Raw genomic sequence first — 13,687 nt, 5'->3', positions numbered from 1 at the left:
TTATTTAAAATAGTAATAACAAATAGAAAACCAAAATATCTTCTATCAGAATGAATTTTCAAAAATGTTAACTGAATTGAGGTTTCTTGAGCAGTTAAATGTAATATGCTCCGAGGAGTGAGGTGTAGAACACAGGGCTTTTTTTGCAAAGTTTTATAGTGATAGATAACCTGATACACTATTTTTTTTTGGGGGGGGGGGGGGGGGGGGGGCGGCGGCGGCGCACAAACTAATTTTTACTATTATAGATTATATGGAGATGCAAGAAATGTGAATTTAAAGTTGATCTGCCAGATATAAAGCAAAACAATGATGCCTGGGGACAGAGGAATATCGTCTTGAAGCAGAACAGGCTATAAATACATTTGCCAGAAAAAAGTGAATAAAGTAAACAAAAATTTGGAGTCCTCACATAGGTTGTTTTGCAACCAAATAATGCATCTGATGTAAGAGATGTCTATTAATTTCTTCGTTAAGGGTTTTGCTGGTTCATAAGGACATGTATGGGATTTTGGAGAGTTATCCACAATTTATTCTTGTGTCCAGTGGGTTGTTGTCTTTACCATAGCAGGGAAAGACAAGTGAAACAGCTTTTCTTAGAGATCTATTTAGGAATTTTAGAAAAAAAATCTATGAAAAACAAAGTGATTCAAGAAGTATTGAATGGTTTCAGATTTGTTGAGCAACATAGATCCTGCCTATTTTTTGTTATTACGGTAGACCTGAGCTCAAGAAAAGGAGGAAAAAACAGAAATTGAAAGCATGACAGTGTTTTTAAGACATTTAAAGAAATGTTAGTAGTCTAAAAGATGCATGAAAATATCTTGACTGAGTTTAGTTTAATTTCTGGAAACTTTCTGTATATATGTGTATATATATATGTGTGTGTGTGTGTGTGTGCATCTTGAGTTTGATAGAATATAATGCAGTTTTCAAAACTGTGATAGGCATAAGCTGCTATTAATTTGATTTTTTTTTTTTTCTTCCTCTGAAGGTCCTAGTACGAAGGAGCAGCAGTCCAGCTGAATTAGATTTGAAAGCAGACTTGCAGCAATCACAGGGAAATCACCAAGAGAGAGAAAAGAGTGAGTTCTGAGAAATACAGTATTTTTAAGTGTAGCAGATGGTATCAGTGTGTTAATTTTGTCTGTTACAGATACATGAGACAACATCAGCAAAACATGATGAAAAGTATTTCTAAAAACAGGGTTCCTGATCTTTATTAATCCCCTGCTTGCTTTAGGTGAAAGTGTTAGTAGTGACACATCCATTGGCTATAATAATGAAGTGGAGATTGCACTTATCCACTGGCAAACTTCTGAAGATGACCATGAAGTTAATGCATCAGCAGATGTTTGTGTTGATCCTGAAGCACCTCGCTGGCTTCAGCTTAGTCCTTCGGATGCTACAAATTTAACAGGTACTTAGCCTAAAGAAAATGTTTAATATTTTAGACTTTTTTCCCCAAAGGAGTTTATATAGTGCAATTTGGTTGTAAAAGGTATGTTTCTTTAGCCAAGTAAGAATTAATTACTATTTTAATTCATCCTAATTGCATAGTCAATTTCTTATTAAAATACTGTAATCTGATGCAACCTGTCATCTTCTTAATTTTGGGTTACACTAATAGCTTTTATGTTTACTTCCAGTAGCTGCACAGTTAATCCATACCCAAAGAATGAGTGTTTAACCTTTACTTAATTGCAGTATTGTATTTTCACAGTAAGAGATACCTTCATATCTGATCGAAAGCAATATGGCAGCAGCTTGAGTGGTTCCAACATTGGCTAGTACTATTGCAAGGTGAAAGAAGGGGGCTGTAGCACTTAGGAGTATCCCTGAGAGTGTTTCTCCAAGTAAATCTGTGTCCAGCTATACTTGCAGCAATGCACTTAGTTTTACAGGCCAATCATAACTCTTGTTAAGAGGAGGAAAGAAAAAAAAGGTAGCGAAACATTTTTAGCGAATGTACAATGTAGTTTATGAAGTGTAATTCTGAGCATGGCAGTAGAAAGGATATTGAACACATTGATTTTTGTTTTCCAATAGTCTTTTCGCTTGAGCTGTGGTAATGATGTAGGTAGCTACGTATTCTATGGTGCAAAAATGAAAAAAGTTTCCTTCTGTGAAATGGAAAATATTCTAAAAAAGGCTTCCATGGAGATGCATGGCATTGTGATAAATCTTTAGTGTTCCAGGTGTGAATCATATTGGTTATTATATGAGGAATCTGCTTTTCTGTTGGATGCCAAGGTCACTGAAATCTTTTTGATTATATTGGATAAGGTTTAGGGAGGAGTTTTGTGCATGCAAAGGGAGCTCTAGTTAATATCTCTCTGAGGCTAAAAGTACAAGTTCTAGTAGCTTTTGAAATCTTCCCCTAAGTAGTAAATAATCATTTTGTAATCTGTCAAATTATTGATCTGCAGAATTGTAAGGCTGGGTTCTGTAGAATCATTAGTATTAATGGTAATATTTGTGACTGACTATCAATGGAAGTTGTGTTCTGAACTTTCATATATGTGAATTTTAAATTAGTTGGTTAAACTACAGCACATTCCACTGAGGATACACTGGGATGAATTCAGTCAAAGCTTGCCTTGGAAACTTAACACAGTTAAGAAATGTGTAGCCTGCCTAGGCTGTTTCTGTATTCAGTGGTAAGAGAAGCTTCTACATGGGATAATTCAGAGCCAGGGGCCAGGCAAAGGTGATTTGAATAGATACCTTTGGTTTAACTACACTTTCTTGTATGCATGAATTTCTCATGAGAAATCTCCTCAGTTAAAAATCTCTTCAACTGTCAATGAGAAAGTTTCTCTTTCAGAAATGTAAGAGAAAGATGGGCTATAATGCATATTTCTTTTTGTCTTATTTGAATGTACTGTTTAAACAGGAAAGGTGTATAGAACAGATGAAACATTTATTTTAAAATATTCATATTTAAGTAATCTTTTCTAATTATTTTCTCATTTACATGTCACTTTAAAATTTTTTTTTTCTGTTGTTGCTCTAAAATGTATATTGATTGTATACCTTTCAGGAGATCAGTCTAACAACTCCATCACTGCTTGCTGGAGATCGTGAACATAGCTATAGAAAAAGTAAACATGAACTAGTTACAGTGCATCAATGATGTAAAAACTACCCTACTGTGCATATTAGGCTGCAGCAGATACATAGTAATTAAAGTTAGTATTCATTTTCCTGTGGGCTAAATGATGGTAGATTACCATCTAGCCATTGTGGGCTGAAAAGGGGTTGATAGCTAATACATGGCTATTTATTACTCATCCCTTTCTCCCCCTAACTTGTTTATAAGGCTGAACACTGCAGATATGACTACTGAACTAAGTAATCACAGAATCATGGAATAGTTATGGTTGGAAGGAGCCTTCGAAGATGCTCCAGTCCAACACCCCTGATCAGGAAGGGTCAACTGGAGCAGGTTGTCCAGGACAGTGTCCAGTCAGGTTTTGAGCATTTCTGATGGAAGCTCCACAACCTCTCTTGGAAACCAGTTCAACAACTCTCACAGTAAAAAGGTGTTTTCTTGGGTTCAAACGTAACTTCCTGCATTTCAATTTGTGCTCACTGGCTGTTGTCCTGTTGCTAGGCACCACTGAGGAGAGTGTGGCTCAGACTTTGGTTTTACAAAGGCATAAATGCTGCCATATACTCATATCTAAATAAAGGCTGGTATTTTGTGTAATTTTGTGTATAATTAGGTTACAAAAATGTGCTCAGAAGTTAGTGTAGCTAACTCTTTCTTATAAGCCTGAAATGATGGTTTGTGTTTCATTAGATGTAGCAGGGGTTATACTGTAGAAGATTCCTTTGAAGGGGGGGGCCAAAAATGTATTCTCGAGCATTTGTTTGTCTTTATTTGAAGGAGATAAAGTAGATGGAAAATAAATTACAGATTAGAAAAATTATGTTGTTTGCTTTTTTGTATATATTCGTAAGGGTATTCTTCAAATTATTTCACATTGTTAATGATTTGGAAACTTTTATCATCGAGTTTTCGTTCTTAGTGTTTTGTTAAAGATGAGATTTGAATGCCCAGAATTTAAGGAATTTGGAAAATCAGATTGAAGCTGATGTAGGTTCTCATAAATTATGATCCAGAAAATGAGCACACGGTTGAAAATGATTGCATTATTGTATCAAAGTACCACTCATCAGCTGAGATGTGGTAGCTGGTTACATGGGCACTCTTAGCCTGCCCTGGTGTTGAAGTAAAATGAATTAACTTAATACACATTTTAAGTTAGACTGCATTTCATAGCAGGATGGTCTAAGAATGTGCAGGAAGTTCCTTACTGTGTATTTCAACTGATAGGAAATAACCGGTTAATTCACAATAACTTCCCTTGTTTTAATCTTTTTACACTCCTTATTGATACTTCAAAGAACATGTGGGCCAAGCAAGTTGTAGGAAGAGAGAGAATTTTGTGCTTTAGACTTCAAACTAATTTCTTTTAGGATTCGGCTGTAACTTTACTAGGAAGCAAGTTACCTATATCTGCCAACGTAGAGGTTTCTTGCGACTTTGAAACATCGGAGACTGTCCGCTGCTGGGGGGTGGAACACTGGACCCGCTGGCCCATAGGCCAGTATTCTGTGCACAGGCAGGTTGCAGCCCAGCTTGTCTGGGTTGAATAGAAGATAATGTAACATTGGGTCATTAAAGTTTGAACTTAAATAGGGAATTTTTTGTTTGCTATTTAAAAATATTAATTCCATTATCCTGACCGATTTCACAAATCCCTGCTTTCCTTCTCAGTTTGAATCTTGCTATCTCAGTTTACTGTTTCTGTGTAAAATGTTAATGCTTGAGCATATTCTTCTTCACTATTACTGTATATTTTTTAGTTCCTTTTTTTTGTTGCATTTCCAGGTCATTTTATGCTGTGTGATCTTAAAGAAGATACTTAGTAATGGAAATACTACCTATAGAAGCCAGTTATTGATTGGCTGTCTTCAAAAGTGCCTGAGGAAAACAAATACTTGCCTCCAATTGATAAGCAATGAGAGTTAGGAGCTTTTTCCTATTAGCTGTGTTTGGACATCTCTTGTGAACTCTATGTAGAATAAGAAAAGTGGAGAATGTCTTTCAGAGTACACATGAATGTCCCATTTAACTGCATTTGTCTCCATACTAAAAAAGCTTGAAAGAGGGCAGTCTTTGTCTAATTAAAAACTGATTTATAGTCAAGTATCATCTGTATGGAAAGACCTTCAGCCTGTATTTTCTTACCTGTTTTTTTTATTTGAGTCACATAATAGTTTGTATAATGCAAAAGAGAGAGACATGACTTGGTGAGAGAGAATACGTTTGAGATGGCAAACTTTTAGAAGTAGTAATTGGTCTTAACAGCTTTCTGGGTGTCGTCTGGGAAAGTGGTCATATTTTTCTGTAGTACATGAAGGTAGGCTGGAGGCTGTCGTGTGTCTCTATTTTGATACTTAGGGACAGCATCTCGCACACATGCATCATCAAGAAGGGCTACGTATGCCTCAGGCCTGGAGGGCTGGGAATATGCATTCACTAATTTTTTTTTTTTTTTTTCTTCTAATTGTGGGTGCATTTGGGCAGGAAAACCAAAGTAGTATCCTTTTAAACATAGATATAAAGCTCTGGTCTCTTTCACCTAAGAATAAATTTTCTAGAATTCACAGTGAAGATTTTGAGCTTTTGGAACTTGTTTTGAACCTTTATGTGTGGGCTCTTCAGAAATAAAATGCTGAGAATTAGTCATATATGACAGAATATGTTCTGTTTCTTGAGATTGTATGTTTCAGATCTCTCTATTCTGATGTTCCCATTGGTATTAAAACACAAATCTTTGCTTTTCATCGCTTCCGAGTAAAAGTTTGTCTTTTCTGTTGTGTTGAATCTAAATCCCTAGCCCATAAGAGGAGTTTTACTGGGAGATTTTCATTGTGAAATAGAAATTCTTTTCACAACAACAATTCAACAAATAAAAATGAGTCCCACTTGTCACTTTTCCATATAGATTCTATAATTGACTTCTGGATAGGCTTCACTCCACTGTTTCATATGACATTTACATTAGCTCTCAACAATCAAAATTATTATCTATTTAAATCCACAAGTTATAAACGCTGAGGAATTACAGATTTTTGTAAACATGGCTTCTAAATGAGAATGATTTGATTCATTTAAAAAAGCAACTTCTTGTGGTGGTTTATGTATAAAGCTTTATGCAAGTGGTAGAAATATTCTGTCACTCTTGCAGAAGTGGCTAATACTTTTTAACATATTATTCAGCCTAATACTTGATATATTTCTGGGTTTGTGTGTAATTTTGGAAGGTAGGTATGGTTAGTTCAAACAGAAATGATGCTTGAGCAGCTCAATGAGGAAAATGAGGACTTTTGAATCTAATATTTTGAAAATTTTGTTGTTACTTTGAGTTAGACCATTATAATCAAATATATAAACTCTGAACCCAGAGCAAATTATCTATCTAAACCAAAAGCCTTGTCTAATTATATGATCGTTTTGCATGGTGAATGTGAGTGAATCTTTATGATATTTTGTCTTGAGGTAGCCAATTTTCTCAGTTACTAAAAGAATATTTTGATTTAGGTAGTGATAAATGAAACTTCAAATCATTGTTAGGTGAATGCTTATATTTAAGGAGATCCCTTCAAAACTGTTTAGAATAATTATTCCTGTTTTGTAGTTATGTTCATGTTTTATTGACCAAATTTACATTGCATGTTGCATTTCCGATTCATAGAAATTGAACTTTTTTAAATTTACAGATAGCAGTGAATTCCTTGCTGATGACTGTAGTATAATTGCTGGTGGAAGCCTTATAGGTTGGCATCCTGATTCTGCTGCTGTATTATGGAGAAGGATCTTGGGAATTCTTGGTGATGTGAACAATATACAGTCACCTAAAATCCATGCAAAAGTTTTTGAGTATCTCTATGAGCTGTGGTATAAACTTGCAAAGGTATTGTATAAAATGCTTACTTTAATGATAATGACTTTTCATTTATTATAAAAATGATTGTTAATTTTGATTTAGGAATAGTATCTGGAACATAAGTGTTATATTTGGGGGATTCTGTCATAGATGAAGGTAACTTTGTTGGCACTCCAGTAGGTATCCCCTATAGAATTTTCCTCTTCAGTGCTAAGAGAATTTAAATTAGTTAGTTTAAATGGGGTGATGAAACAATAGCAAAGAAAACAGAGGTGTAGACTAGAATACCATAAATGTTGGTATTCAGTATAAAAGCCTATGGTATGCCTAAAATGGTAATATTTGCTTGGCATGTGAGAAAGCACTATAAAACAATTTTTCGTGGTAGTTTTGGTTTCTGTGAGAATCCTGTGTATACCACAGGGTGTAGTGCCTTTGGTAAAATAAATAAAAGAAAATGGAAAAGCAGTAATTAGAATTAAAGAACTGTTTTAAATTAAGCTATTATTTTTAATTAACCTTCTTCATTTAAAACATTAGATAAGAGACAACCTTGCTATAAGTTTGGACAATCAGTCTACTCCCTCTCCTCCTGTTCTAATTCCTCCTGTCAGAATATTTGCATCATGGTTATTCAAGGTAAGTTACTTCTTCAGTTTAATGTTTTCTACTGTATTAATGCTGAAACTGTATATTTTTAGTTGCATGATTCTTAATTTTCACAGTCACTGCTGGCTAAGATAATAGATACCCTCCAAGGTCTGTAGACATGCACTGGAAATCACTGATCTAGGTTACCAAGCAGCTTTTTTTTTTCCCCCTCTGTTTATTATTTATACTCAGTCTATTTTAATAAATACATGCCTTAGATTTGCTTTATAGAAAGTCTTGCTGAAGATACAGCACTGTGTTAGCTGGCTACTAGAAAAGATGTGATAATACAAGGTCTTTGCTCTTTTCAGGCAACCACCCTGCCAAATGAATATAAGGAAGGCAAACTTCAGGCGTACAGGCTGATCTGTGCTATGATGACTAGACGTCAGGATGTTCTTCCAAATTCAGATTTCTTAGTTCATTTTTATTTTGTGATGCACCTTGGCTTAACAAGTGAAGACCAGGTACAAGCTTTACTTGAAAAAAATATATTCCATTTATTACATGTGGATGTCTGTATGCTGTGTGCTGATGGAAATGTCTATATTGTCATATTTGAAGTAGAAAGGAAGCAAAGTTTTGCAAAAAATTGTGTGAAATTATCCTGTAGCCTAATATCCTGTGTAACCTAATGTGTTCTTACCTTAGACTATATAGCATGTTTTTCCCCTCTGCAAGTATCTCTTCTGAAATCCAACTGTTTAAGTTTACTTTCACATTAAGAATAAATAAAAAAGGAATTGATGAGTTGCAGAAGAAAACAGTTTAACTAAAAGGTTGCCACTGCTAAATGGCACTTACTGCTTTTGCTGTCTGGCATGTAACTTTAATGTTATTTTTTAAAAGTCTATTCAATTTTTGGTTATAAACAAGAAATTGAGAGAAAAAGCCCCTATGTGCTAAAGTTTAAAGATCCATGTGAACATTGAGTGTCTAAATGACACAAAACTCCTTTGATTCCTTTTATTTGTGACTTACTGTCACAACTGTATCACAGAGATTTGATGTTTATTCCTTGGGTTCTGTATGCTTCTAAGGAATAATCTTAATGAGTTCCTGTCCATCCACATCATAGGATTAATAGATGAGTCAAGCTGGCTGTATTCAAAACTTTCACGTGCTCAGTTGGTATAAAGTGTTGTACTATGTATTTGACCAATATGTTTAAATTTTGGCTTTGCTAAAGTGAGAACCTGTTATGTCCAGATGATCTAATGTGTACCTTTAGAAAGTGTGCTGCTATGCTCCCAGAGCAGCTGCCCAAGGTAGTCTGTTCATGTTACTGGCAAATTCAGGTAGGTATTAGTTACTCTCACCTCATGTTACAGGGCTTTTTCCTTCTATCACAGAGCCTAGAGATAGTGTAAAATGCTAGAGACACTCTTAAGCAATGGAAGGGCTAAGAAGAGCTTTATGTTAATTTATGAGCAGTGTCTGCTCTCAGCATGCTCCTTCCAATGTCCTTTGCCATTGCTTGCAACAGGATCCTCCAAAACTAGTTTTAATGTACTCTTCCACAGACTTCTCCCCTTCAAAATTAATTCTTCAGGGGATGTTTATAATAGTCATTCCAGCTCTTTTTACTTGGTACAGAAGGAACAGCAGGATTTTTAAATGAGAAGTGAGACAGAAGGTTATTTTGTTACTCTAACAAGGAGCTGCTGTCAAGACATTGTTTCTTTGCATAAATGTCACTTGTAGGTCTGTTGTGGTTTGGCTTGATCTTATAAGCTACTCAGTGGGAGGTGAGGAAGAGTTAATTTATTGAGATGTTAGCTGTTTCTGTGGCCAAATAATTTAAATATTAATAATATAAAAAAAACCTATAAGGAATAGATTTTAAACAAAGTTGGTAAGATCTGGAAACACTTCTGTATTTTTATAGTGGTAGCAGTAAACTTTTGTCCTTAAAAGAAATGTTCTAATGAAAATAATGACTAGGCACTGTGCCATTGGTTCCAGCAGAGGGCATACAGCCCTCTTCATAAAAAGTATAGTAGTCATCTGTAGTTCTTCAGAAAGTTATTTCCTGAAAGTTATTTTCGTGGTTCATATTAAGCGAGTAGAAAGCAACTTGCATGGATATCATTATTCTAGTTGTAACCAATCTTAATTACACTTCTAATCCTGAAGAAGACCTGTCCTTTTGTTTAACTAGTGCAAAGTCACTGATGCTTTATTTTAAGTGTTTTAAAGCTCTGTTTTGCTTTATCAGTGTTCAACATGCCCATCAGACTTTGAGCTTGAGCTCCTGGTTACATTCAAAAGCTTATAGCACTGCAGTGGTGTGCTGCTCTCTGTCAAAACTTTCTGAATGTTTCCTTATTTTACCAGTACAAAGGAAAGAAAACAGTCTGCCCTGCATCCTTAAAGGATCTCTTAGTGAAATTCCCAAATGCATCTGTAGGTGTGGGAAAAGTGAAACTACTAGTTGTGGAGTATTTTGATCTGCACATCATAAAAGCAAAACACTGATATTATGATATATGCCAAGACATCTCCTTTCTAACCTTTAAAACCTAAGGCATACATTTAGCATAGGTTGTTTTTTCTTTAAACAGACTCACAGCAAGCTCTCATTATGAAGAGAAGTAAAGTATTAATTCACTTTCCTCCTGTATCTGGTTTTGCCTAAAACTTATGTTGATTGTCCCTCTCTGTTGCTTGTTCTTTTATTGTTGCTTGTTGAAGGAAAGTCATGAAATTCTCCTTAATATATTAAGACAAATGAGTGTGTAAACTGTGGTTTGTCTGGGTGTAGCCCATTAATGTTCTCACAGTAAGAGTATAATGCTAAAGATTTTTAATATTGCCCTCCACCATGCTAATCTCATTTCCTTTTGCCCTCTCCCACCCCCCAAAAATAATAATTGGTCATTAGGAGGGTAAAGACTGGCAGAAGAGAATCTCATTGGCAAAAATATGCCAAGAGGCTTTAGCAAGGTAATAGGGCTAGTCTTTAAATGTTGGCATTCTAGACAAATGCCCCCCCCTTCATTTTCCTCAGATTTTCATTATGCTAGATTGACTTTTTTCCCCTTAGGATAAAGAAGGAAAATCTAAGTCAAACTTTCTTTTCTTCCTTAGACTCCTTTTTTTACCTCTCTCAGGGAGGTTGAGAGAAAGAAAACGCCAGCAAATTTTAGTGAAATAAGTTATATATAATTAGTAATCTCTGATTTTTGGAAAGATGCAGTCAATAAAAAATAATGTATTGACACAATAAACACATTTTCTGAGGTGGCTGGAAAGGAAAAGAGAAATAATGAATTGTCACCTGACTCTGCCCCCTGAATCTCAGCTTCCCTCTTGAAGAGTTAGAACATGTGGAAAGTCTTCCCTTTAAATAGATATTGCAAAAAAAGTGTGTGTGTGTGTGGGGGTTCTTCTGACAACATCTAAGAGTCCTAGCTGCTGCTGCAAGAGTCAGGAAATCGTAAACGCCTGCCATTTATTTTTTCCCATTGGTGATTTATAAAAGTGTAAAGGGGGAGCACTCCTTTTGGCCACACTCAGTATGTTTCCAGATAGCGATGAAAGAGCTCCAATAAAAGATTCCTCTGCAACCCCAGAGCCTCCTGACCACAGGCTCTTAGTTCATGCAGCCAAGGGCTGTGGAGAGGTTTGCTTTTCAGCATTTCACTAATACAATCAATATTTCTGACCCTGTTTCTTTGTATTGTTTTGGCACTGAATGATGATAACTGTTCCACTGATTTAAGCCTCTTTTGTAAATGGGATTTCAATCCTTGTACAGGTTTACAATTTAGAAATTGAACATGCTCAAGGAGTGAAGACTGTACAGTGAAAGTAGACCCTAAATTACGGATCATCCCAGGGTTTCACAGATATTTTGCACGTTGATGTGTTCTTTTGTTCTTCTGTGGCTTGCTCATTTTTGCCTCTTGGTGGCATACTTGACCACAACTTTCCTTATGTGTTACTGTCCTTCCAATTTTGTCTGTTTTCCTCAGTTATGAAACTGGTTGGTTTGAGGTATTAACTCATACTGCTTTGGAGCTTAAATTCTCATGCAATATGTTTTGTTATGAAGTACATTCTTTATAATTACATTACTCTACTATGATAGTCATGTTTAGACTATTTAAACATTGCACATGCTGAGGATAAAATCTGTTCCAAATACAAATGGAGGAATGTTTTATATGAGGCTTCCAGTAAAAGATGATTATATACAACAAATGCATTATACTGCAAAACCTGTGCCAGTATCAATTTGATGGTTTTTCATATTTCTCAATGGCTTTTGGTATATGCTGTTACCTGGTAAATATTGTATGAAAGAGGGTGTATTGTTGGGTACCAGTCAAACATGGATCTTCGCATTCTATAATACTGCAGAATACATCTGCCCCCTTCCCCCCCAACCTTTTTTCTAGATTCAAGTTTTCATATACTGAAGTAAACTTATTTTTAGCTCAGTTTGCTGTGAAATTCTCCAAACGTGAGAAAATGATTAAAACTTTCACCTGTGATGTTTCACAGTATTTGCAGGCAGCCTGAAACAATAGCTCTGGAATACAGTGTCCCGCTAGGTACCATGTGGTACTTTGAGATGTTATTTGTCTTGTTAAATGTGGCTATTGTGTATGTTAAAATGGATTTCTATAACTCCTTGTGTTTCAGAAGCCCTTACAGCCCACTACTTAAGCAGCCAAAATGACTAATTTCTTTTGACAGAAGTGAACTACTACTCACTGTATTTTATCATATTATTAACAAAGTACAGTTTTGTGGCAGCTGAATCTAGAGAAGGTTGGTGAGAAGGGTACTGTTACTTATTTCATTCAATAAAATCTTGAATTTTCAAGTTTATCTGATAGTGCCACAAAATGATCTTGAATTTTCTGCAAAGCAAACTTGCTTACAAGATTTGGTTCATGGCTGTCAAGGAGTGAAATGATGCCCTAATCAAAAAAAGTTATCAATTATAACTAGAATCACCCTTTGAGGACTCTGTCCACTTTTTTAACAGCGGTGACAGTGGTAGTAAAACACAAGTCATTAAATGATTAATTTAAATTACTTCACTACTTTTAAATAATGTAATGCTGTCATTCTTTCTGTTCTTCTTTCTTATAGAAGTATGTAGGGGTCACAGTCACAGGCCAGGGATTTTCTACTCCAAGTTAATATTGCTAGTAGTAATGTTGTTAAGGGGCATGTGTGTGTGTGTATTTCAGTATGTCTGCTAAATAGATACTTGTGAGATGATCTTTCAGATTAGATAATGTCATTAAATGTGCCTGTGTCCTTGGTATCTGTTAATATGGGTCGTGGATGTATTTTTCAAATTACTTGTGTGGTGGTGTGTGGGTTTTCTTTTTGTGCTGTCCATGGTACCTTAATGACTGGGTGCTCAGTCTCGCTTCCATGGGGAGATAAATGGCATAGGCAAGATATTTTAGTAGTCTGTTGCCTTGCCACTAACAAGATTTAATTTTCCAGGTGTGGGGGAAAATTTGGTCCAGTTTGCACGAAGAGACTGGAAATTGGAGACCTTAGAGTGGAATATAGACCTACTTTAAGATTCCTTATTTGCTAAGCACAAGCATAAATGACTCTCTCTTAAGAAAGCCAGCTGTTAACAGAGAAATGGGAGAGGGCTTTTCTTATGGCAAAATTATTATAGGGAGAAACAACAGAAAGATGGATTAACTGCAAGTAATCACATTGACTATTTTAGATGAGGTTTTTATAAGGCTACCTAATTTATTAAAATTACAGTCAAACCTTTTTAATTAAAAAGTGTTATTTTTCAGTATTTTAGTTAACATCAGTTTCTTTTGAAAAGAAAGATGTTTCTTTTTGAAACATGTTTCTCTTAAAACACAAATCTTGTACTATATGAGCAAACTGTTGTTATGGAATTAATCATAGTAAAAATAGTACCTCCAATATAAAGGTAAAGAACTCAGAAAGTAAAATTAGTGCTTTATCTGAGTAGATAGTAGTTAAACACAAATGCAACTGCATTTATTTGATTAAACACTTCTCCAGATACACATAGCTATCTGGATGGAGAAAAAAGGTTTCTCTTTGAGAATACT

The 13,687-nt window shown here is 35.3% G+C and overlaps 1 protein-coding gene across 5 annotated transcripts in view; it reads left to right on the top strand.

Moving 5' to 3' along the window:
* RALGAPA2 (Ral GTPase activating protein catalytic subunit alpha 2) overlaps window positions 1–13,687 on the top strand; it is a 186,496-nt gene that overhangs the window by 68,415 nt on the left and 104,394 nt on the right. For all 5 annotated transcript variants that reach the window (XM_026107450.2, XM_064509890.1, XM_064509891.1 and 2 more), the window contains 5 exons: window positions 995–1,085; window positions 1,244–1,420; window positions 6,796–6,989; window positions 7,503–7,601; window positions 7,925–8,080. In XM_026107450.2, coding sequence (XP_025963235.2) covers window positions 995–1,085; window positions 1,244–1,420; window positions 6,796–6,989; window positions 7,503–7,601; window positions 7,925–8,080 — 717 coding nt within the window. The remainder of the gene's footprint in view (window positions 1–994; window positions 1,086–1,243; window positions 1,421–6,795; window positions 6,990–7,502; window positions 7,602–7,924; window positions 8,081–13,687) is intronic.

This window comes from Dromaius novaehollandiae, chromosome 3 (assembly GCF_036370855.1).
Source record: "Dromaius novaehollandiae isolate bDroNov1 chromosome 3, bDroNov1.hap1, whole genome shotgun sequence".
Taxonomy (NCBI): domain Eukaryota; kingdom Metazoa; phylum Chordata; class Aves; order Casuariiformes; family Dromaiidae; genus Dromaius; species Dromaius novaehollandiae.
The sequence above is the reverse complement of the archived record's forward strand: the minus strand, read 5'-3'. Positions and strand labels throughout refer to the sequence as shown.